The 25,916-nt window shown below is 38.8% G+C and overlaps 1 protein-coding gene and 1 long non-coding RNA gene across 5 annotated transcripts in view; one reads left to right on the top strand and one right to left on the bottom strand.

Annotated features, from left to right (window-relative positions):
* The window catches only part of ITGB1 (integrin subunit beta 1), a 45,662-nt gene that overhangs the window by 15,727 nt on the left and 4,019 nt on the right, over window positions 1-25,916 (bottom strand). For all 4 annotated transcript variants that reach the window (XR_010411654.1, XM_045874218.3, XM_045874217.3 and 1 more), the window contains exons 2-8: window positions 11,777-11,843; window positions 8,997-9,082; window positions 6,267-6,489; window positions 4,340-4,510; window positions 3,368-3,606; window positions 898-1,053; window positions 58-153 (exon numbers count right to left, since the gene is read on the bottom strand). Coding sequence is in view for 3 of the 4 variants with exons in the window: in XM_045874218.3 (XP_045730174.1) it covers window positions 58-153; window positions 898-1,053; window positions 3,368-3,606; window positions 4,340-4,510; window positions 6,267-6,489; window positions 8,997-9,082; window positions 11,777-11,843 (1,038 nt within the window). In the remaining variant the exon portion in view is untranslated. The remainder of the gene's footprint in view (window positions 1-57; window positions 154-897; window positions 1,054-3,367; window positions 3,607-4,339; window positions 4,511-6,266; window positions 6,490-8,996; window positions 9,083-11,776; window positions 11,844-25,916) is intronic.
* On the top strand, window positions 15,058-23,165 carry LOC129045802 (uncharacterized). The gene is made up of 2 exons (XR_008506029.2): window positions 15,058-15,194; window positions 21,966-23,165. It is a non-coding gene; the product is annotated as an uncharacterized LOC129045802 (long non-coding RNA).

The following is a 25,916-nucleotide window of genomic DNA, read 5'->3' as shown; positions in this document are numbered from 1 at the left end:
TAGACACAAAGGGTCTAGAAATTGGTTCCTCTTTTTATCCCATACATATATATTTACCTTGTAAACGGGCTGAAATTCTTCCGTAACTGCAAAAATTGTCTGAATGTTATTTTCACTTAGTTTCTGGACAAGGTGAGCAATAGAAGGATAATCCTAAGAAATTAAATAAAATTTAGTATGTAATTACATCCAATGTATTCCAGTTTTTCAATACTTTTTGAAAATAATGATTTGCACATATAACTGGATTGCTTACACAGACTGCTTGAAATAACACAAATAATTGCTGAAGTGGGAGGTGTGTACCTGTGGGTCTCCAATCTTCTATTTTTCTATATACATATACGTATAAACTTCCATAATAAAAAGGTTTTAAAAAGCAAGATCTGTTTATTAAATGTTAGAACAATGAAATTAAAGAACTGCCAATAACTACAGGTTCTATCATAAATCACCAAAATTCACCCAAGTTTAGATTTCTTCTAGAACTTGAATAATTTGCCAATCTTTGTTTTCAGTAAAAGCAGAGTGCCTACCTCCCAAAATCTTATATAAGTAAGATGAAGAGTATAGGACTATACAAAGCATCTGTTTAGAAACAGTATCAAATTTGCTACGAAATGATGTGTGCAAGGCAGAGGAGACACAAGGGATGGGCTGAGGCACTGAGTGAGGGTGTCCAAGCAGCTCCTTTCACTGACTGAGGTCCTTATCTCCGCAGAGGAAGCAAGCACAAAACCACATCTTCAGACACAGCAATACTAGCTTCCTTGCACATTAGGTTAGGGCCTGTACTTAAAATAACAAAGCCACAAACCAGGTACCCACAATACTCTTAGTATTAAACACCACAATTCCACGGGAATCCATTCACTATGTAAGGAATTCAGCACTTACATAATAATGGCTCATTGTGTACACATCATTTTCCAGGTGACACTGTCCATCATTTGGTAAAACAATGCCACCAAGTTTGCCATCTCCAGCGAAGTGAAACCCAGCATCGGTGGAAAACACCAGCAGCCGTGTGACATTCCTCCAGCCAATCAATGACTTGAAAAGAAAAAGATTTCAATTTATAAATACTATCCACCATCACTGTACATAAAGCTGTCACCCTCACACAGGCTCCCACCGCACTTTTCACCTCATTCTAGACCTTCTCTTTAGCTTGTCTTTCTGCAGTGCTAATACTCCTACTGATACCTACACAGAGTCCACAGCACAAGGCTCCCCAACCCTCCAGGAAAACTGTGTCTTGCCTGGTTGTCCATTTCTCTCAGTATCTTTTAAAATCAATGTCTCCCTCCCCAAGTGGAGGGTAAGCTCAATCCATGTGGGGCAGGGACCACACCTGGTTCTGCTCATCGTCATACCTCCAGGAGCACAGTGCTCGGCACACAGCAGGTGTTCAATGGGTAAATAAAACGTCTTGGCCTGTTCCGTACTTTACCCTACTGCTGCTGTCTGGCTCCCACCCATCCTTCCATCCTGATCTTAGCTTCTAAGGTATATACCTCCTCTATCAAACCTCCACATTAGGGGCCTTCTTTTTTATAACTACGGAAGAAATTACCTCCTCCAAAGACCTGCCCTGCTTAATTCCACCCAGTCTACTTCAAGGGTACTATTTATTTGTTCACGTTATTTTATTCTCCTCCTCATTCAACAAGGGATTTAAAGTAGCAATAAAGGGGAACCCGGCTGGCTCAGTTGGTGGAACGCTGACTCTTGATTTGGGGTTGTAAGCCCCACTTTGGGAGTCGAGATTACTTAAAAAATAAAATCTTCAAAAACAGTAATAAAGTAGCAATAAAATCCTCTTCTCTCTATGGTAAATTTGTAATTATATTTGTCTAAATTGACTCAACATATCTGTGTATCTCCCCATAAAACTGTGAACTCCTTGAAGGCAGTGCTTGAGTGTGCTGACGCCGGCCACCCAAGCACTAGTACACTGCACCTAGAGAAGCAGGTGGGACAGTCACTCTCGGTCAGCGGGATAAACATGGAAAGACGGCAGTGGCCACGGGGGCTAGGGCTTGCTTTAATCCCACAGACTGAGGCACTGATGGAGGCAGCCCAGAGAATGATCTCTCCACACTGAGCTGCTAACAGGATCATGAATCAACAGCTGCAAGAGAAGGGTGGCAGGCTAGGCACTACCTGGGATATTAATTAGTCTTTCTTCCCCTTTAAAAGCAGAGACTACCCTTAAATGACAACCGCCCACCCCAGGGAGAAATCAAAAGTAGTAATATAGAACTTAATATTTGCTGAGAGCTTCCTGGCACTCTACATGCATTACTGTATTTAAGCTTCGTAACAATCCTATCAGGTAGATCTAATCCTATCCCTTCTTATGGAGAGGGAAACGGCCCTCTAGCGTGGCTAACTGAGGTGTCCAGACTTGGTGGCGATGGGGCAATGTGAAACAGTGTCCTAACGGTCTGAAGACTGCTGGCTCAACCACTATACCATATTGCTGTACCACATCATTATCTCGGATATAGTTAAGCACCTTAGCAAAAACTGGTCGAGAAATAACCATTAAGAAGCATCTGGAATCAAGGAAGGTCTTCTAGGGAACAGGGGTACTATAAGGAAAAAAAGGGGGGAAAATGAGACAGAAGTAGGTACCTCAAACAAACCCTATTTACCTCACAGTGCTCTCTAGTTTCAGCTGCAGCCAGGTCATGAAAAGGTCACCTCACAATTTTCAGCTGCTAAATGGGTCATAAAATTCTATCACTAGTCTAATGGAGATGAGCTTGCCACTACTAAAAATCTTTCAATTAAAATTATTAATATGCTATGACTTCTCAAAATATACGTTCTCATACAGCTTACAAAGTAGGACGTAAAGAGTTCCTGCTTTTTGAGTCACTAAGACACGGGGAAGACATCCTCCACAGATGGCAGGCAGAGCATAGCCCATCAAAGGGAAAAGGCATCTGAGACGTCGCTCCAGCTGAGCTCTCTCAATGCTCCCGGTGACACCTCGGCCAAGTGCACCTCCATCTCGGGCACAAGCCAGAGAGTTAGGACACCTGCGCCTCTTCTAAAAACCTAGAACACCAGCTAAAGAAGAGCGACACTGTCCCAGTTTCAAATGGTGAGCAATCTGGCTTTTAAGATCCTGTATAAATGAAGTAGCCGCCCAGTTTAAATAGGGACATAATGATTAAATATGCTTTTGCAAAGCACGTATGTAGCCAGAGGGAACTTAAGGGATCAAATTCTGTACTCCTCTGGGATCATGAAGTAGGATTTGGTAAGTAGGTAGTTTTTCTGTACTAACTGATAGTAAAATCACACTTAAAATTCACACAGGTAATGTCCCTTTGTAGGAAATGAATGCACTTACTCCACAAACCGCAACTTGCATGATTGCATCAAAGCCGCCTTCGGGAGAATCCAAATTTCCAGATATGCGCTGTTTGCCAACAAGTTCATTAAACACTTCCCCTTTATCAGTAAGACTGAGCACATTTTTGTAGCTAAATGGGCTGGTGCAGTTCTGTTCACTTGTGCAAGGGTTCCTGAGCTTAGCTGGTGTTGTACTAATGTAAGGCATCACGGTTTTCTCCACAAATGAGCCAAATCCTATGAAGGAAAAATGCATATAGAGAGATGGCTAGATGGATGGACAGACAAACTTGCATTAAAAAGAATGAAGTTGGGCGCCTGGGTGGCTCAGTCGTTGGGCGTCTGCCTTCGGCTCAGGTCATGATCCCAGGGTCCTGGGATCGAGTCCCACATCGGGCTCCCTGCTCGGCGGGAAGCCTGCTTCTCCCTCTCCCATTCCCCCTGCTTGTGTTCCTGCTCTCACTATGTCTCTCTCTGTCAAATAAATAAATAAAATCTTTAAAAAAAAAAAAAAAGAATGAAGTTATGTTACCACATATAAAGTCAATCTTTCATAAGAAAGAAGATTTTAATAATAAAGTTTGGAAAGAAGATCATTATAATATGAAAAATCCAGGTGTGAAGTGAGATTAGGCTGTACAGACAAATGTGGTATTAATTAGTAATGAAATAGAACTGGACTACTCAACATGCTTATAAAATAATTCAACAAATGAATGAATACATTCCTGTGAAAACCGGCTTGCATTTCCTTATCTCCGTGGTATAATCTGTGTTAAGTAACATGAGAGCATAAAGTAACAGAGGAACAAGGAGGCACAAAAATTACTAGATACGTGACAGGAATATTAGTTTTCCCTCAGAAAGAAAAGGCTAAAAACTGGACTATGTATCTCACAAGTATATGGTGAAGAACAGAACTGCCAGGACTTATACAAATGAAAATTATTAATTTTCTCAATAATCTTACCAATTCGGAAGTCTGAAGTAATCCTTCTCATTTCATTCATGAGATCCGTTCCGAGACTTTTAACATTCTCCAAATCATCTTTCATAGAGTAAGAGAGGTCCATAAGGTAGTAGAGATCAATAGGATAGTCTTCAGCTCTCTTGAATTTTAATGTAAATGTCTGTGGCTCCCCTAATTAAACAGAGATTAGAAAATGAAGTAGTTGCCAGCAATCAAAAGCAAATGAGAAAAATCAAGTTTGGATTTACAGAATAAACACTGTAAAACAAAATGTATTATTGTCATAATTTTTACAAAACCCTGGGAAGTCCACTGGCTAACTAAATGGGTGTGTACTCAATCTCAACAAACACTCACCACACCAAACCCTGGGCATGCCGGATGAAAGAGACAATACTCCACAGTGGGCAAGACAAACAGACGGTCGATGCAGAACTATGACCAACGGCCACAAGTAGATGGAAGAGTGTATGTCAGACTGGGGTGGGTAAGGCTGGGCGTGTTACAGCGTACACCTGACTTTTTAGACACTGAAGTTCTAAGACACTCTATTCTCTGTTTATATGTAAGCAAATAATATCATCTGATTTTTACTTTCAAAAACCTGGCAAAAAAGTTTTAAAAAGGAATTACAGACGACCATGAGAGACTATGGACTCTGAGAAACAAACTGAGGGTTCTAGAGGGGAGGGGTGTCGGGGGATGGGTTAGCCTGGTGATGGGTATTAAAGAGGGCATGTACTGAATGGAGCACCGGGTGTTATATGCAAACAATGAATCATGGAACACTACATCAAAAACTAATAATGTACTGTATGGTAATTAACATAACATAATAAAATTAAAAAAAAAAAAAAAGGAATTACAGAGACAAAGAGACTTGTTGAGAAACTACTGCAAAAATCTTAGAGGAAGACAGGAAGATCTGAACCAAAACCATGAGGAATACGAAGGGGAGAGAGACACAAGAGGAGTTAAGGTATAATTCGCTCAGGAAATAGAGGAGAAAGAGAATGTTTGGGTGAAAAATCAGTACATGTTAACTTGTAGATATTCTCTATACAGATTTCTAGTAGGCAGCTGGGTAAATGGGTTTGGGGCTTAAGACAAAAAGGCTTTGTTACAGCACACAGATGGTTTTAAAGCCAGGAGAGAAAAGCCAACATTTAAGCCAACTGCAAAGAGGAAGGAAGTAAAAAGACACGAAAAGGAGACTGGAAAGCAATGTTAAGAGATAAGAAGAAAAACCAGGAGTGACATCGTAGAAGCCAAGAGGGGAGCATTTCAAGAAGTTCAGAGGTGTTACTTGGTACAGAAAGGTTAAAAGGAAAAAAAAAAAAAAAAAAGGCCCTGACACGGGTCCCCTAGGTTTGCTGGTTCAAGGTGAAGGCAGAGCTTTGTCAGAACAGTTTGAGAAGCAGGCTGAAAAGTGGTCAAGAGGGGAACTCATGGAGACAGTGAGTGTGCACCATTCTTTTGAGAGAAAAGGGATGGAAACTGGAAAAAGTAGGAAAAGGGCTGTTTTCTTTTTTTGATGCATGACTGTCACAGATTCTTATAAAAGCTTAATATGTTAAAGACATTAAACAAATACAAAGGAAAAACATGGGTTAGAATGGTGTGTTTATATTACATAATCACACCACAGGATGGACACTTTTATTTTTAAAACCCATCAAACCTAATACTTTCCCTTTCACAGAATTTCCTTTGGACATTAGGCAACCTTTATTATTTCAAGTATATGTGTCTTACAAACTGTGTTTCCTGCAAAAAATTTCTAAAATTTGACATATTCCACATTTCTGTTTGAGTGCCGGTCCATAGGTGAAAATGAACCCCCGAAGGAAAACTCTAAAGAGGCTTATATAAAGTCATCAAAAAGCTTGAGCTGAAACAAGGTATTCATACAATTAGATTTCTGTACCTGATCGTAATTGCAAAACCAACTGCTGAGGTTGGATCTGAGTAATATCTTCTGGCTGGAGCTTCTCCGCTGTTCCTTTGCTACGGTTGGTTACATTTTTATTTTTCTTTATATCTTTGGAGCCTCTGGGATTTTCTATGTCATCTGCATGGCAACCTTTCTTTTTTAAAGCTTCTAAATCATCACACCGTGCAGAAGTAGGCATTCCTTCTTGTAAAAATGTCTAAGTGACACACAAAATATAGGTATGAATAATAAGTATAATGGTCAAACATTCTGTGTAATCATAATTGCATATGTGCAATTGAAATGCAAAAATCAAGTGATACAACTAACGTACTTCATTTCTCATTTTTAAACAAAACACTCCCTTCACCCAAATCATATGCTCTTGTTTAAAAACAAATGAACTCATTCTCTAGAAGAGTAATTCCTTTATAATTACTATATTACTAGTAATGTATTACTTGAATAATACTTAGGACTGACCTAAGTGTACATTTTATCACCTTCAAAGTATCTAAATCAAAGAAATCTCTTCAGTGAAAATCACATATTCAGCATGCTTAATGGCCACTAATAAGTAATGTATTTACCCAAATACCGGACAAATATTTTTCCCCCAAAATTTCCCTTAAGAAGTCCTATGTAAGTCCCTCGTATTATGTAGCATTCTCCTCACATTATTTTGAACAACTCAATGTTTAGGGAAAACATATTAGCCTGAAGGTGTCTCAATGAATGATGCAATTTTTAAAAAGGAGACCGAGAAATTTAACAGAGTTAGTAAGTATACCTGGAGATATGAAAAAATTTCAAGTATTGGCTATTAAATAAGGCTTTTAAAATTCATTTTGAAAAACAATAATCACAGCAATGATTACATGACAATACAAAACAATAATCACCATAAAATCTGATCACGTGACAAGGTCATGAGTATATATTTCCGTAGGGTGTATTTTAAAAATATAAAAATAAAAAAGGTCTGAATGGTATATAAATGCTACTTGTGGCTGGAGGTAAAATTTCCAGTAGTGATATGATTTCAAAATGTTTATACATACAACAACTTGGAAATAAAAATTTTATCAGATGACTGAAGAAGTATCTTAGTGAAAGCAAAAACACTGCTGTTAAGATGTATGTAAATCTGTGAATAAAAGTTTTTCATGAAATGTGAGAGGGGAGAAAAACAATGACAATTAGGGTGTGGGTATGTGTCACTTTAAAATGTGTACCTATAATAACCAATTATTATAACAGACATTTGAGTATTTCACATATACTCCTAAAAATTGTATACATAGTTATTTTAAGCCAAAGATTTTTTTTTTTTAAATCTTCACGTCGGGAAAATGAGGAAACGCCTTTTCTTTCAGGTCACTTTATGTTCAATTTTATATGGTATTTGTTTCATGGTGTTGCATAAGTGAGGATATTTAAATGCAAAGAATACACAATGGTTTTAATCAGTTATTTTTAAGGGAAACATAACACTAATGAGAGCATTTATGTAATTAGAAAAACAACTGGAAGGGAATACAAAAGGTCAGATAGTTCAAAGCTGAACTACTTTTACGTATCATCAAACCTAAAATACTACCAAAGCACAGGAGCCTAGTGTGGAAACTTTAAGACGGTAACAAACAGAATTTCACTGAACACATTGCAAAATCATGCCACAAATTTCAATGGCTAAACTATTAAAAGTACAGTTTGGAAAGTAAGCCCTGCCTGAGACAAACTGAATTCCAGAATACCATTTTTAGGAGAACAGAAAGTATCACTACAAAAATTTTGAAGTAACAAAACAAAACCCTCTGATTTTGTCTTTCATATGGTCAAACCATACTAAATATCTGTATTTAACCAGTTTAGTCACACCTACAAAACAGACAGCTGAAATGTGCAGAGTCAGATGCCTGAGTAAAAACAAACAATAAACCTTTGACCTTCTGAAATTATTCACTCTATAAATAAATTATATATCCTCAAATGACTTCCCTATACTTCCTGTTCTGACATTCATGCACACATTTATTTATTCATTTAACATTTAGGAGGCTTTGTGAAAGGTATCAAGTTAAGCAATGTACACAGATGACAAAAATGAATAAAATTTAAACCCTAACCTCAATGGGTTTTTATTGGGATGCAAATCAATTCTATATTAGTTCTAACTCAAATATAATTAGGAAGGTTAGCTTATACCTCTCCTGCCAAAAAAAGAGAAAAATCTGTAACAGTCAAATTAAATGGCTAGGGATTTGGGGAAAGCTATTCAATAGAAATATAATGCATGCCACAAAGGTGAGCTATATATGTATTTTAAAATTATCTAGTAGCTACACTAAAAGAAAAAAAATAAACGGGAAATTAATTTTAACAATATATACAAAATATTACCATTTCAACATTATTAATGATTTTTTTTTTTCTAATCATTAAATCTTCAAACTTTGGGATGTATCTGAGGCTTATAGCAATTCTCAATTTGGACCAATTTGGAGCATGTTTCAAGTGCTCAACAGCTACATGGGCCTAGCGGCTACTGTATAAAACAACACACCTCTAGACCATCACATAGTATTAGACACAGAGTTGATACTTATTCAATAAACATTGATCTAAGTGAAAATTCATATCTAACATTTCCCAAGGATACAATATTGGGTCACAGTAAATGACTACAGAGTAAATGGAAAGGCCTTGAGCAATTTTACTTACTGAATTTGTACACCATCCACAATTTGGCCCTGCTTGTATACATTCTCCACATGATTTGGCATTTGCTTTTAAACATCTATTTTCATCTGTCAGAACAAACAAAGAATAGACAACTTTACTTGAAGTTTAAGAGAGAAGATAATGAAAAATGAATACAATGACAAATAATACAACACATATAAACCTTAAATATGAATAACACAACATACAATGTCATATATTGTTACATGTTATATATAAATATACATTATATTACATAACATATAATTGTTACTACATTGATCCAGACCTACCCCAAAGAGGTGATGTTAGATTACCTTGGCATAGAGAGCCATGAAAAGATAGTTAGCTTTCTTGTCTTCTAATAGCAAAGACTACGTACCAGTACTCTATACATTCATCCTTTTCTTCAAAGGCATAATTTCAGGATCTATTATGTTGGATGGTCATAATTATCAGGAGTTTTCTTACAACTGGGTAAAATACTATTTCTTTTCATTTAGCTCATAGTACCACACCCATACCCATAAAAGCATCTGCAAATGCTTTCCCTTCATGTTTAGTATGTTAAATACTTGAAAAACCCATATTCATCCAGTCCGCAATCCCATGATTTTTCAGGCTCTCTGTTCCAAGTATGTCTCACATTTCTTTGAATCCACATCAGCATGCCTTTCATGTGGTGAGCACTAACATGGACGGTCTCCAATGTGTCTTCTCCAATTATAAATCTAACATATATTCATAATAGAAAATTTGGAAAATACATAAAAGCATAAAGAACAAACTTAAAATCACCCATAACCCACTAAGAGATAACTACTGTTAACATTTTTGTATATTTCTTTCCAGTCTTTTTTCTATGAAGATAGATAAATAGCAAGGAAGTACACATATAGATATTATTTAAATAGAGAATATACATTTTGCATACTACTTTTTATTTTTTTTATTTATTTTTATTTTATTTATTTATTTTTTAAAGATTTTATTTATTTATTTTGAGAGAGAGAGAATGAGAGAGAACACATGAGAGGGGATAGGGTCAGAGGGCAAAGCAGACTCCCTGCCGAGCAGGGAGCCCAATGCAGGACTCGATCCAGGGATTCCAGGATCATGACCTGAGCCGAAGGCAGTCGCTTAACCAACTGAGCCACCCAGGCATCCCTGCATACTACTTTTTATACTTTATCCTAATTCTATACTTTATCCAAATTCTTTAAAAATATGGCTTTTAATGATTATATTTTATTATATTAATGACTACTTAATGTTGGACAAATTTAGATTGTTTTCAATTGCATGTGTGCATAGTTTCCACACACTTGCTCACATATACACACGAACCCTCCAAATACATGTACATGTATGTGCGTATATATGCACCCATTCTGAGGACCAGTCTCACAATGTAAAACTCTGATCATTTCCTTAGCACAAATTAAAAAAGATAATACTGAGTGGGACAGCATTCATGTTTTTAATATTCTCAGTATATACTAATTTCTATCCAGAAGTAATATGCAAATTTATAATCCTACAAGCAGTATACAAATACCATTTTCACCAGACCTTCGACAAACACCAAGTACTTTTTTAATATAAAAAATCTTTTACTCATTTAACACATATAAATTAGAGTATCAATTCTACTGTCAGTTATTTAAGGTTTCATTTTTATCATATTTTACTGGCCATTTCTTTTGTACATTTTCTGTTTATATCCTTTGCAAATTTTTCTTCTATCATGTTCATCTGTTTTTACTGGATCTCAACACATGCTAATGAAATTAAACCTTTGTTTAGTTTCTCATCTTGTTGATGGTGTTCTGACATCCAGACACTTTGGGTTTTTATGTTGTTATTGGTTTTAGGTAATCAACTATATCAATAATTTCCTTTAAGGTTTTTCTTCATTTTTCCATGTAGTAAGTCCTTCCTGTTCTAAGATCAAATAATTGTTCTATGCAATGTATTTTCTGAGATCTGGAGAAGAGAACTGCACATCCATTATTGCGGATGTGGATGCACCATGGTTTGTAAGAGGATTAACTATATTTTTTGCTTTATGTTTCATTCCTCTTCTAGATAATGCCAACATTTTGCAATACTTTTTGATCAAGATTAAGAACATCTTCTAGAAAGGCGGTTATTCCTGGTTTCATTTTTTTAGATGGTAATAGTTCATTCATAATCCACCATTCTACACATTCATTTTATTTTCTTCTAAATGTATCACACACCTTTGTTTTCTCTATGCTCACTTAAACACTCTATTACAGTCTTAAAAGACCTTGCTGTGGTGTTCTGTATTCCTATCACTTCAGCATTTCCTTAGCCAACCCGCCCTGTCACTGTTCTGGGAGGCAGCAGTGAGGGTCTGGATGATGAAGGGTCTCGCAGGCCACTCTAAGAACCTTTACCCCGAGTGAGATGCGGCCCTTGCACAGCTTTTAGAAGGAGGAGCATGATGTGGTTTAGATTTTTTTTTTTTTAAGATTTTATTTATTTATTTGAGCCAGAGAGAATGAGAGAGAGAGAGCACATGAGGGGGGGAGGGTCAGAGGGAGAAGCAGGCTCCCTGACGAGCAGGGAGCCCGATGTGGGACTCGATCCAGGGACTCCAGGATCATGACCTGAGCCGAAGGCAGTCGCTTAACCAACTGAGCCACCCAGGGGCCCGTGGTTTAGATTTGCTCAAGAATCTAATTGGTCAAAAAGTAATACAAGACACTGAAATGAAAAGACAACTAGAAAACTTTTTTTTTTTTTTTACTTACCTGCTTGGCCAAACACACAGCAAATTGAACTGATCAGCCCAATCCAGAAAATTAGTTGTAAATTCATCTGAAATATAAAATGTACATTGCTAAATATTAAGAAAATAACAAAAAAAGATAATACATGAAACACAAAACATTCCCACTCACCTTATCTTCTGTTGATTTTATAAACATAATCCCTCTCAAACCATTTCTTCTCCAATCCCTTTTACCCTCCTCCTCCCCTTCCCGGTTACCTCACTGTCACTTACATTAAAATAATGTCCATACCGGATCCCTAGAATCCATTCTCACCTTCCTCCATATAAAATATATTTTAACATCTAATTAATAATGCTCAACAAAGTGTCAAGTATTCCCAAACACCATAAAAGCCTTTTAAGGCTCAGTTGGTTAAGCAGTCTTTGTTCCATGGAACCTCTACGTCTATCACCTCCTATGGCCCCTAGGGGGCCACACAGCCATATCCAGATGCTTCAGTTACCTCAGTACTGCAGGTCAGTTTGGAGTGAACTTGTCAAAATCCAGATGGCTCACCCCCTTGCTTAAAACTTTTCAATAATGTCTATTTCTCCTCAGACCAAGACCAACATCCTGCACAAGGCCTGACTTAATTTTTAAGGTTGAGCTCCTGTAATTAGTTATCTGTTTTTAATAAAATAACTTCTATGCATGGGATTTGTAAAATATTTAGTTCAATTTCCTGTCATTTCCAGATCTACAAACTAGACAAGAAAGAAAGAAGAAAGAAAGAAAGAAAGAAAGAAAGAAAGAAAGAAAGAAAGAAAGAAAGAGAGAGAAAGAAAGAAAGAAAGGAGGGAGGGAGGGAGGGAGGGAGGGAGGAAGGAAGGAAGGAAGGAAGGAAGGAAGAAAAAGTGCAGGAAGGGAGCCTAAAAAGACCTAACAGGGGTTTGAGTGTCTTCCAGAATCGCTAAAGAAAAATTAAGTAATCTCCTGTATATTGTTCAGAATTACCCCAACCTGCACCCATCAGGTATAGGACAATTTTCCGTGAATCAGTTTTCACAATATTGATCTATACTTTAGCAGAGTTGGTCAAAGATGGCTCCAGCCACAGCTCACTAACCTCCTTTAACTGTTTACTGCTCTTGGACTAGCAGCCAATTATGTATAAATATCTGCCTTTCCCACAAGAATACAAACAAACAAACAAACAAGAAGAAATACGGTAAAGTCCCAAAAAGTTAGTTTTACTAGTTACCGAAGAAGTATGAATTAAAGCAATATTAGGTAAACCAGCAGGAAAAAAAAGGGGGGGGGGGAGTTTTAACCCAATAAAACTATTGCAGATGGCTGAGAGAAACCAGAGATGGCTCTATAAACTGGTATAATTTTTTGGGAAATAATTTAACCTATACCAAAAACCATAAAAAATGTTTCTACCTTCTGACTTAGCAATCTAGCTATTAGATATTCATCCTAAGGAAATAGTTAAAAATATAAAACGTGATACACACACACAACTCGTTTATTTACAATAGGCAAAAACACAAACGTCCTCTACCCAGTAACAAGGAATCAGCTAACTGCTTCAACCAAATGGACTATTAGAGTCATAAAGATAAAATGTAGTAACAAAAGGTTTTTAGAATAATTTTGGATGCAAAGTACATATTAAGATGACAAGTATGTAAAAATGACCGTACACGCACGTATAAAGTACCCAAGGAGACCTAGTGATGACAGAGGCATATGCGTAATATAAAGACAATGTTGGGGGTGCCTGGGTGGCTCCGTCAGTGAAGAATCTAACTGGATTTCGGCTCAGGTCATGATCTCAGGGTTCTGGGATGGAGCCCTGTGTGCGGCTCTGCACTCAGTGGGGAGTCTGCTTGTCCCTCTCCCTCTGCCCCTCCCCCCTGCTCGCGCATGCACTAAATCTTTATTAAAAAAAGACAATGGGTTTGTTTTTAAATTGTCACAGTGTTTTCTTCTTTTCAGTTTCTTAATAAAAACAATGATGGCAGAGTAACTGTGTGGGATTTTCTTCTTTCTTGGTACATTTCCTTTAGTAAGAAAAAAATATTTCTTAAAAAAAAAACAAAAAACAAAAAACAAAACCTGGCTTCAAAAGCTTCCATTCTGAGATGCTAATCCCACAAGTCCCGAAGAGTGCTTCAAAGTTGTGCTCAGAGCACCCCAGATCCCTGTGTCTCTTCTGCTGTTAAATGCTTTTTAAGCTTTCTCTGTTGGCTTCCCAGAGAAGAGCAGTGAGAGTAACTTACGTAACCACACGCTCTACATTGTGCTCAGAAAAGCACGTCCTGCTATGCGGCAAGCGAACAGTTTTGCTTACACATTATTTATAACTGCATCCAAAAGACTGTAACTGGGGCACCTGGGTGGCTCAGTTGGTTAAGCAGCTGCCTTCCGCTTGGATCATGGTCCCGGAGTCCTGGGATCGAGTCCCGCGTCCAGCTCCCTGATCGTTGGGGAGCCTGCTTCTCCCTCTCCCTCTGCCCCTCACCATGCTGTGCTCTCTCTCTCTCTAGCTCACTCTCTCTCTCTCTGAAATAAATAAAATCTAAAAAAAAAGGCTGTAACTGTGCGGAGTGTCACAGAAGTGCGACATGCCTACAGTTTGCCTTCTATGGCCTCCCCAATAGGTTTATGTGCAATAAATCCATCAGACTAAAATTCTAAGCAATTCAAATAATGTTATCAATTCCAAAGTTATGACAAAAAGGCCCTGGAACATTAAGACTGTGATGAATGGACCATCTGGGCAGTTTCTACACAAAGTCAACAGAATAAATATTTGTTCCATATATGGGCTGATACGTGTTTCTTCAGGATACTCCTCAGGCTATTTCAAGGACCACTAGACTGCTTTGAAAAACGTTTTAAAATACTACACAATTCAGAGAATCACCATGAAGATAAAGTTATGAGGTAACAGAAACACTGTTTTAGGCAGCCTCACATCCTTAGGCTACCCACCTTTAAAATATTATTTTAAATGCCCTGTCCTTCTCCTTCTGTAAACCCTGACAAGTCAAAGATTAGCCTTCTGAAACTCTCTTGCTCTGGAAGAGCTCCAAACCCACAAGCAGGCAAAATAGGCTTTAGTGTTGAAGAGCAGCTGAGAGAACAGGACAGCAGCTGAGAACAGTTCAAGGATACTTGTCAACTCTCCTGTGACTGGTCAGCGCACTGGCAAGAAACAGAGAGGCACCGTCATTGGCTGGGGAACATGTAAAAGGCCAGGCTCTCCCTCAGGAAACAGAGAAGCCCCCAGAGACAGAAGAAGACAGCAAAGAAGACTAAAGAGCGGTGAGGAATAGGCTGAGAAGAAACTGGTTTAGCAGTGAGTGAGGAGAGGAGAGCAGGCAGTGCAGAGGACGTGGCACAGAAGACCCAGCAGCCTCTCCGTCAATCTGGACAGTCCTTGAAGGTACTGGATGCTCCTCCAGCATGTGGGGGTGGGAAGGAGGACGCACCAAGAGCTTCCAAAGCATTTCCTCCTAAGGCAGCTCTTTCCAAGTGTGGTCTAGGCAATATCCGCATCAGATTTACCTGGATGCCCACCTGGGCCTAAAACCCACATGCTCACCAGCGGGGCCTGTGAGTCCCGAGCTAAGGAGTTCCCTACCAAGGGCATTCCTTGCAGAACACTTCATCCTGAGGGGAGGGGCCACAGGGAGAGATGCCTCCAGGCATTATCCTGATCCTCTCTTCAAAGGTTATCTACACTGTTGGAGTTGTCTACACTGTTCTCCATTTTATAATCTCCTACTCCCTCCTCAACCGGCTGTTATTGGTGTCCACTTCTTACCATGCATGTGAAACTGCTCTTGCAAAAAAGAGCCTTCCAGGCCTTCTCTTACTCTCTGCATTCATTCATTTATTCATTCATTCAAAATTTCTTGACTGCCTACAATAGGTACTTGGGGAGATACATCCATTTACCACCCACAGATATTACAGGCAGCACTTAATCCATTTCACCATTCTTTCTTAACCCACTCTGTTCCCTCGGGCTTTACTGGTTTCTCCCCCACCTCTCTGGAAATTCTTCCTCAGCCAACTTTGTCAGGTTTTGTGCCCTCTCTGGAGACACAAAAATTGCTGTCTCAAGGAATTTTCTCTTCAGACAAAAATACAAATGATTACAATATGATGTGATGGTTTCTGTAATGAAAATAAGGACAAAGTGCACTGAGGACACCAAAATCTGCCTGGCCAAGTTCAGCGGCTTCATGGATTTGGCAAAACAGGCAGGCAGATGGAGAGAAATGTTCCAGGCAAGAGGTTTGTATGTGCAAAGCCGTGGAGTCCTAGGAAGAATTACAGTAACTTCTTTCCAATCTCATTTCTAAACATACATGTTTGGGTGACTCCCCCCTCACCACCCAATTGGGACTGTCTCACTCTATCTGTACCGAAAAAAGATTAGAAAAAATATATCCAGGGGCGCCTGGGTAGCTCAGTCGGTTAGGCGTCTACCTTCGACTCGGGTTGTGATCCCAGGGTCCTGGGATTGAGTCCCACATCGGGCTCCCTGCTCAGTGGGGAGCCTGCTTCTCCCTCTGCCCCTCCCCCTGCTTGTGCTCTCTCACTCTCTCCTGTCAAATAAGTAAATAAAATCTTAAAAAATTCTATATATATATATATGTTATTTATAGTTAAATCTGGTCTGTGGGATGAATGATTATTTTGTCCCCCTAATTTTTTTACAGTAAGTAAAAATTGTTACTATAATCTTAAAATAAATTTAAAAAATCTTAAAATCATAAAATCCAAAAAGAATCTTAACGTACTTAAGCATTTCTGAGACTTCAAGGCCATCCATGCTCAAAGGGTTTAGATTCTATTCTATATATAGCAGGGAAACTGGAAAAAAAATGGGGCAGGGTAGCATACGATACATACATGGCAAAAAATCCATGAGACAGAGGATGAGCGTCAAGGTGAGAGCTACAAAACCAGCACTGCTTTCACTGCTGGGGCTCAGCAAACATCTGAAGGCACAGAGCAGCACTGGGTGATGATGAGAAGACAACTGTGGGATTAGGAGGTAGAACAGTGGGGATCTGGTAGTTGCTTGGAAAAGGAATCACCACTTTCAAACAAAGAAGGCAGAAGGAGAATGACGTCAGAGGAGCAAATCATGCCTTTGTTTTAAAACTGTGCAAGGTGAGATGCCTGAGGGACTTCTTGGGAGGCTACCTACCTACGGGGAAGGCAAGAGACAGGTCTCGATCTCAGGAGATAAGTCAGGGTTAGAGAGGACGGATTACCCCAGAATGGCTGCCACAGAGGCAGCAACCAAAACTATGAAAATAGGCTGTGAAGGAAAGAATACTCAGGAAAATAGGCAAGCTGACGAGGTGAGGACCCAGGAGAGAATAACTGATGGAGCCCAGCGTCCTTGGAGCAGAGAGGACAGCATCCAGCACACAAGGGAGTGTGCAAGTCTGAAGAGAGGTGCTTCTCAGTCAGCTCAGGGCAAGACAGCCTAGGTTTGCTCTGAAAGCAGAGCAAGGACAACTGCTGGGAGAGGAGGAGGTGGGGCTCAAGGGGGGAGGGTACTAGAACAGGTGGGGCATTACACAGCAGTGCTCAGGGCCCTGACTTAAAAGGCACATTCACTCCTCTCACTCTGAACGACCTGTTCACACCCATCTTTCCTGACGGGTTCCAGGCTCCAAGAAGACAGGGCCTTGGCACGTCTTATTCAACAACAGCAAGCACCAGAACCACTTGGCACAAAGTCAATGCTCAAAAATTTTTGCTGAACTATATTAAACTGTATGACATTTTCTCTGACATTACTCAGAAGCCTAGGAAAGAAGAGTTTGTCAGAATTAATGTGCAGACTCCCTTTAAATAGAAAACAGTTACTATAGACACCCTAGCAATACCAATTTTCAATTCATTTAGGTATGTACAGCCAACTTAAAGCTAGACGTAAAATGCTTCATGGTCCTGGCTCTTATACATTATGAACCAAGATTAATTTACACATACAAATAAAACTCGGCACCAAAATAATGATGACTCAGCTATAAGGTACTCGACCAGATAATCCAGATGTTGGTTGCTTATTACTATAATTATTAGCACAAAAGCACATTTTTTTACCAATTCTTGTAGTTCAAATCACTGAGACTATCTCGCATGGATCGTCAGACTCCCACTGGAAATCACTGAATTAATCCATTGGTTTCTAGGGCAAGTGCGGGTGGGCGGAGGGGAGGCACTGGCCATGCTCACAGTTAACAACACAGAAGAGGACAAAGTCAAAGGACTAGAGATCACAAGAGGTAGGTGAGAAGAAAGGGGCTCCTGTACACAGGGGAGGGAAGAGCTAGAAAGGAAGGACAGGCTTAACATTTCAAAGACAGGTAGTCTTGGGTAAAAAGTTCTAAGTGGGAATATAGCTACAGGCAATTGTTTGAGCCAGAGTTCCTTCCAAAAGCAGAGGCTGAGACAAAAACAGGATTGCAGGCAATTATTATACAAAGGTGACCCCAGGGAAAGACAGAGATACGGAAGACAGTGAACCAAGACAGCCAATTCAGACTTCTTTGCCATGTGGGTGCCTGGGGGCTTGACCTGGCTGAGAAGTTTTGAGAAGTGTACAGAAAGTCTGTACAGAGGAGGGTCAATATGGAGAAGTACATTAATTCCAGTCCCCATAGGTAAAAGTTTGTTCCGAGGGGCATTCACTTCCCCGACACTTCCAAGAACTACCGTGCATCTGCGCAGAAGGCTGCAGCAGCTTCTCGCCCCACAATCACACAAGAGAAGTCCCAGGAGGAACCTGAGGGCAAGATGCAGTCAGCCAAAAGTGAGTCATAACACTGTTCCCAGCAGCAGTGGCTGGAATCAGAGAAGAGGCCAGGAGGAGGTGAGGACAAAAGAGGTCTCTCATACAGTGCTCGAAGGCCACCGGAGTTGAAAAAGTCAAGAAAACTGCCAGACCAGAGTGTGAGAGGTATTACCTGCATGTACTCTTGAAGATCCCAATGACGGCAAGAACTGGGGAGGTGATTTAAGTCAGGTGACTTAAGTCAGATACATAATCAAATATAAACAATCTTTGTTTTAAAAAATTTAGTATTTAAGATACAAGTAGCTCTTACCCATCTACTACAGATGTGTGAAGCTGACTTGTCTTAGGAACTGCCATCTCATCCCTAGAAGTCACTGTTTGGTGTTCTCTCTATATCGAGCATAGTATCTTACTATTTAATAAAGAAACTAAAGATAAAGGTAACTGAAAATATTCTGAGGTATCCAAGAAACAACAACAAAAACGAAAGCAGTAAGCTTAAGGAGGGCAAGCAGTGTACAATAACATGTGAGCACAGAGTTAAGGGCACCCATTTGGAGACAGAATACCTGGATGCAAATCTCTGAAGTAACTTAGTTTAAAGGCTTTGATTTTTTTCAATCATAATCATACCAGAAAATTTTGGATTGATCCCCATTAGGGGAGGAACAAGATAAAGAAGAAAGGATATGGGTTTGAAATAAAACAACTGTAAACAAGATTAATGCTCATTGTTACAGCCACTCAGATACTTATTTGGATACAATATCAAAACCTTATTATAGGGATGCCTGGGTGGCTCAGTCATTAAGGGACTTCCTTCGGCTCAGGTCGTGATCCCAGGGTCCTGGGACCAAGCCCCTCATCGGCTCCCTGCTAAGTGGGGAGCCTGCTTCTCCCTCTCCCACTCCCCCTGCTTGTGTTCCCTCTCTTGCTGTGTCTCTCTCTGTCAAATACATAAAATCTTTAAAAAAAAAAAAAAACCTTATTATACTGTATAACAATGAGGTTTAATCAGATGCTATCATATTAGATACCAATTATATTAATATAACTAGACGCGTATTTTAGGTTCCACATCTAAGAAGGATTATTCTACTTAATGTGCTTTCTAACAATTGGATTCCTAACCATTTGTATGTAAAAATAATAAGAGCAGCAAAATCTCAGTGTTTTATATTACTACATTAGACAAAATACAGATATTTCTGAACATGAGTATCACAGACTACCTTAAAAAAAGATCAGGGTGGGAGGTTAACATAACTAATAGAAATAGAAATACGGGAGAGTGACTCGAGGCTTCTTCTGTCTAGAGGAAGTAAACCCAGGAGAGGCTAAAAGGAAGAAAACTTCTCTGAAAAGACATTTTACTACTAGAAATGTGAATCCCAGTACCGTGTACCAGTGGGATTTCCCGCATGAACTGCTGCCCACTGAAGACTACAAAAACAGAGGAAGATTGGTACACCTAAGCATACAGCAGGCACAGACAAAAACAACACACTGAGTTTGGAGGATTTAGGGTAATTTGTAACAAAAAGTCATCGCACTTTTATTTCAACACTTTCAAATGACTACAATAATGACAATAATGATAAAAATAATAACAGCTATCTCCTCTAAGTACCTCTACGCGGTTGGGAATGATACTATCTTTGGTTTACAGATGAGGAAAGCAAATCACAGAGAGGTAAAATAACCTTTCCAGGGTCACACAGACGGAGTGGAAATCACACCGTCTGAATTACATACCAGCTACCACCCGGTCTGCACTTCATTAAACTATAATTTTTTGAAGGCCTATTCAAGTCATTATTAAAAAAAAAGAACATCCTTCCAGTGTGAGAACAGACTCAAAGAAGAGAAGTTGAAAGGATTTATAATGTCCTGTGAGTTTATTTCTTAGTCCTTCAAACTAAGGGGAGACCAACAAAAGTTAATTTAATTGGCAAATTTCATGAGTGTACCCACAGGTTTTGTGCCTCGATTTCTACAAAGGCATTTTACCCTAGTATTACTTCTTACCATATTCAAGTTTATCTAAGGGGTCACAATTCATTCCTTAAACAATACATCATGTTAAGCACCTCCTCCAAACAATTTCATTTTAGTGGTTAACACCCTGAATTGTGTGCATTGTTTCCATTGTCAAAAATTATACATAATTATTTTAATCTCCACTCCAAACTCACCTTTATTCACCAAAGTGTAGTTTTATGTCCTATTCAAAACTCCTAAATACACACGTATTTAATATTTTTATCATTGTCACAAGTAACTCATGTGGCATTTTCTTTTACATTTACAGATAAAATCTTTAGAAACTTTTTAAGTACTGTATTTGTAGAAATTGAACAATTATATTTTAGAGAAAAATTACTTAAAAAATGTGGTGAGTTAATTTCTTTCTTTCTTTTTTTTTTTTTTTAAGATTTTATTTATTTTTTCAACAGAGAGAGAGACAGAGACAGAGGGAACACAAGCTGGGAGAGTGGGTGAGGGAGAAGCAGGCTTCCCGCTGAGCAGGGAGCCCAATGTGGGACTCGATCCCAGGATCCTGGGATCATGACCTGAGCCGAAGGCAGACGCTTAATGACTGAGCCACCCAGGCGCCCTACATTTATTTCAAATTTTAAAATAAGGTACCGAAAAGTCAACCAGTACCAAGAGAAGTCATCCACAAAAAATTTCTTCCTATCAAATCCTTGCAAAAGGGTACATTTTTATTCAACACAACCAATTAAATTCAAGTCAGCAAATATTGATTGCAAATCTACTGTGCAGACAAAGCCAGACTAAGTGACAAAGCTGGGATAGGAACCTAGGCCTGATTCAAAAGCTCAACCTTTCAATAGAAGCAGGTTTCTAGTAAGAAAGGTTAAGGGTTTTTAACTTTCAAATACTCTCTTTTAGACAACAGAATTTGCTTCCTTTTTTATGTCATAACATTTTAAAATCTTTTCACCTTAATAGTAGAAAAGATTAGGATACCTACATTGAGGTATATTATAATCTCTCCTAAAAATATAATACAGCTGTATTCATCCCAAGTCTGTCCCACCATCATTATTTTCTGTATCTGCCTTTAAAAGGGAAAAAATAGTCCTATAAAAGAATATTTAAAAATCAATATAGAGTATAAAAACAACAGAGAGCCAAACTGAAAGCCTCAGAGAATTTACATGCAGCTCTTCCCACTTCTCCCCATACAGAGGGCAATCAGATGGGGGTGCCCAAATGGAAGGTGCTCAGAAATCCCACTGATCTCTGTTCCATCAAATTTGAGGGTGAGAGTGGGGAGATGCATTCCTCTGGGGCAGGAGCATCTTTCCCCTTCAGGAAGAACAAGTAAAGCTCAACATTTTATTTCCCTCTCTCTGGCAGGAAGAGGTATGTGCTGGTGACCATGAAGGTGTTTATGACCCAAATAAGAAGGCAGAATTAATGATTAACAAAACTTAGCAGAAAGGAAGAAGAAGAAAGAAAAAAAACAAGAGGAAATAAAGCGAAGAGGCTAAGTACTCCAAGGCAAAGATACAACTAACACTTCACTAGAAGTTCTTTTCCACCTACTGTAGATAAACAAACAGTAGTCTGAACTAGAAATCTTTCAACAATTCACTACTCCTGCCCAGAAGAAAAAAAAAGGTGCTTTTTATGAGCACCGACTCTTTCTTACCCAACGGTGACATCCACCTGAAGCTAATGAGCTCCAACAGCAAAGGTCAGGCTGCTCCAAAGCTACAGGCTCACGACACAATTTGGAATCTGAGAACAGCTCATAATAGGGCTATATACTTTAAGAAAATAACAATAACAGACTGCAGCAAAATCCATCACTAGGAACTGGTCTACCCACCTTCTCCAAGGAAATGTGAATATGGAAGATCAATCACCGTCACCCACCACCCAGCCCACAAGTGCACAGGAAAGACAACGGATATACCGCATGATGGCACATAAAAAGCCTCAAAGATAAATTGGTTGGGGGGGGGGAGCACAGAACTTAATCAGGAAAAACTCTTCTACAGAAGAAAAAGTGAAAGGAGGTGAAGAATTTTCTCTGAAAATAGGAGAAAATCTAGATGAATCCATTATGCTCTTGAAGGAATTTAGAAAATCTCAAATAGGTCTCACAGTGATCAGTCAAAAATAAGACCACAAAACTAGAGGAAAAGCGTACAAAACTCAGGGAGGAAATTTAAGTCGAAATCCTTTACAGAATTCATAAATACAAGGAAGAGGATCAACACGACACAAAGAGCATGCTTGGGAAAAACCTCACAAAATTCAAAATAAGGCAATTAAAAACATGATGGAGCCAATAGCAATCTAGTAAATGAGTAACTGGTATACTACTTTCACCCCTCAAAAAGGACAGCCTATGTGAAAATGGAAAAAAAAAAAAAATTGGGAGCTTTCGGGATGGTGAATTGTGGAGATTCAGGGAGAGTGGCACTTCCAGAGGCGGCCCTATGCATCTCCTCCATCTGGCTGTTTATGAATTACATCCTTTTATAATAAACTGCTAACCTGGTTAAAAAAAAAAAAAAAAGCATTAAACTAAAAAGATCAGTGACGGGGCATGTAATAAACTCAAGTCTGAAGAAGGACAGACTTAAAATACAAACAGAAGACACTTGAAACAAATCAAGTCATAATATTAAACGCTGATCCAAAATGAGAATGGAAAGTTGCCTGAAATTAATTCTTGCAAGCTCCTCCTTGCATTCAAAAGAAAGGACAGTACCTGGCAACTAGTTTTTTCAAACCAGCCTAGTGAGATGTTCCTTCTCTACACCTGCTATGACTATAGATTTTGCCCTTCCCTGAAAGGAGAAAAGAGTAGGTTAGTAACAGTTTTGTTTGAGAAATTTTACTCTGGGACAAGTTACAAAGATAATTGTAAATGGAGCTAGCAAAAAATGTTAACCACCCTGGTAATGGTATCAATAAGCACTTGAAAACAACATCTGTTCTACATTATTTTAATTAAGGAGAATTGTAAATTATGTTCCCAGATTGTGTAATTTTATCTACTTTTAGGTGGATCACTCCAAAATTCTCACTTGATCAAAAGTTTAATAACTTTGACCATATCTTTTGCCACAGTTCCTCTCTGCCCTGTAATGGAGTCAAACAAGCACAGTGCTAGGTATATTTTAAATACATAACAAATGTTTTAAAAACTAAACATAGGGAGAAACAAATTTCTCATTGCACTCAGCACTAAGCTGGGAATAATGTCTACCTCAGACTTGCTGCAAAAGTAAAATATGATCATCAATGTAAAAGCTCTTGGCAACACATATTTTATGGTGATCTGTAGATCACATTTTACTTAATTACTGAATTTTCTTCCTGCTCTCCAACTCATTCACTAGTCACAGGCTTCCAACCGTAAGAACCGAAGTGACTACTTAATAAGTGGCTTTCAATCATTTTATACCCATGCTTCTTAAACAAGTACAAATCCATTCCCTGTTGTGTGTTTTTTGTTTTTTTTGCTAATATAACGAATGTACTTTTTCAAACTACAACCTCCTCCTCCAACAATCAAATATGAACTACCATGACCCCTTCTGAGAAGCACTGAAATCATAATATGAAATAAATCATACATGAACTATAAAATATTGGAGAGCCAATAAATTACTATTCTGAGTTTCACAAAGAGTAAGAAAGCTTAATTACTGATATATTGACTCAGTAAACATTTATACACTGAAATGTGACTTCCATACTTCAAATGGTACATTCCCAATAAATTTTTCATGTAAATACTTTCTTCATCCACTGAAGCTACATTCCCTACAGTAAAATAAAATGCTAACTTTTCTTTCTTTTTTTTTCTTTTTCTTTTTTTTTGGCCGTGTTCACTGGCTCTTCATCTCTTCACCAACCACAATAAGCAGAATTAACTACTCCTTTCTTTATGATCCTAAAACATATCCTTAAGTGTCTAGCATAGTAAATGACAAACCTTCAGTTTCAGTGCTGCTTAGTAACATTATTTTATTCAAACTTCTATGGTAACTAACTGTACTCATGTCTGTGAACCACACCAGACTAGAGGGAAGACAAAATTCAGGCCTTCAACAGATACTTGTGCACACACGCAGAGTAGTCAAACAATATTTGCCAAATTACACTGAATTCTGCCTTCTACTTATACTGTCTATCATCTGTATCTTTGTTCATACCATTCCAAGCTCCTTTATAAAGCATTCCAAAACGGTTAAGACAATGCTGATCTTTTTCTCAAAATCTACAGAAAATTATCTGGTATAGCACATAGTGTAAAATATTCTTTGGTATTTGTTATGTTTCCCTAGATTAAACACAACTTGTCCTAACTAGACGACATACTCAACAGCAAAGTTCACGCCTGATCTACAACCACTGAGCACACGGCATTTTTCAGGTACCTGGCACTCTACACTGATGGATTAAAATGAAACATACAACAGAGTTACATCTGTCAAAGAGCTTACAATAATAGATTCAGCTGGTCAACACTGGCAGGTTTTCTTATAGCAATAATTTGGCACAGCACCCATCCTCTCTGGTGATGACACAAGAAAATGGTTGCTCGTGGGAGAAGAGCTGCACTCCACACCGCCTGGGTTGAGCAGTAGCTATCCTTCAACTCAAAGAATGACAGAATGAGGGAAACATACAGACCACTTCTCGATGGTGTAGCTGCAGAAACCAAAGCCCTGGAAGATGAAGTATTCCAGCAAAGGTCACAGAGGAATTCAGTGGCACAGCTTATGCTGAAACCCAGGTTTACCACCTCCTAATCACAACCATGCTTCTAGTGACGAGTCTAAATGACTAATCAGTCTTTTTGTCTTTACCTCAAATATGTCAGTCACAGGAAAAACTCCTGAAGACCCAGTCATTCACTAAACTGTCACACAAAGGAATTAGGAATTCAGAGAAGAAACTGGGCAGGAAATGCTTTCCTGGATTCCTTTTCCTCCACCCAGCCCTAGACTGTTTATAAGCATTCGCAGGCTTTCTGCCTGGCCCCCTCTCACTCTGCATACTCTCCTTTGTGTTCTCAGCGGCAGCCCATAGCTTCAACTAACACTTACAGACTTAAGAATTCCAGAATCTGAATCTCCCAACCAGACTTCTTGTTCTGAGCTCCTAAACTGTGTATTCAACTGAGCTCTTAGACAGCTCTACCAATGCCAGTTTTAAAAACACTCGGCGTTATAAATTCATCATTTCCCCTCCCTCGAGTCAACCAATACCACCCCCTTGTGATCATACTGCCTGCCTTGTGAAATGACACCACCTAACCAGAAAACTGTGTCACTCTGGGTT

The sequence above is a fragment of the Mirounga angustirostris genome, unplaced genomic scaffold (genome assembly GCF_029215605.1).
Source record: "Mirounga angustirostris isolate CCGP_5_RB_7025 unplaced genomic scaffold, mMirAng1.0.hap1 SCAF_5, whole genome shotgun sequence".
NCBI classification, from domain to species: domain Eukaryota; kingdom Metazoa; phylum Chordata; class Mammalia; order Carnivora; family Phocidae; genus Mirounga; species Mirounga angustirostris.
The sequence above is the reverse complement of the archived record's forward strand: the minus strand, read 5'-3'. Positions and strand labels throughout refer to the sequence as shown.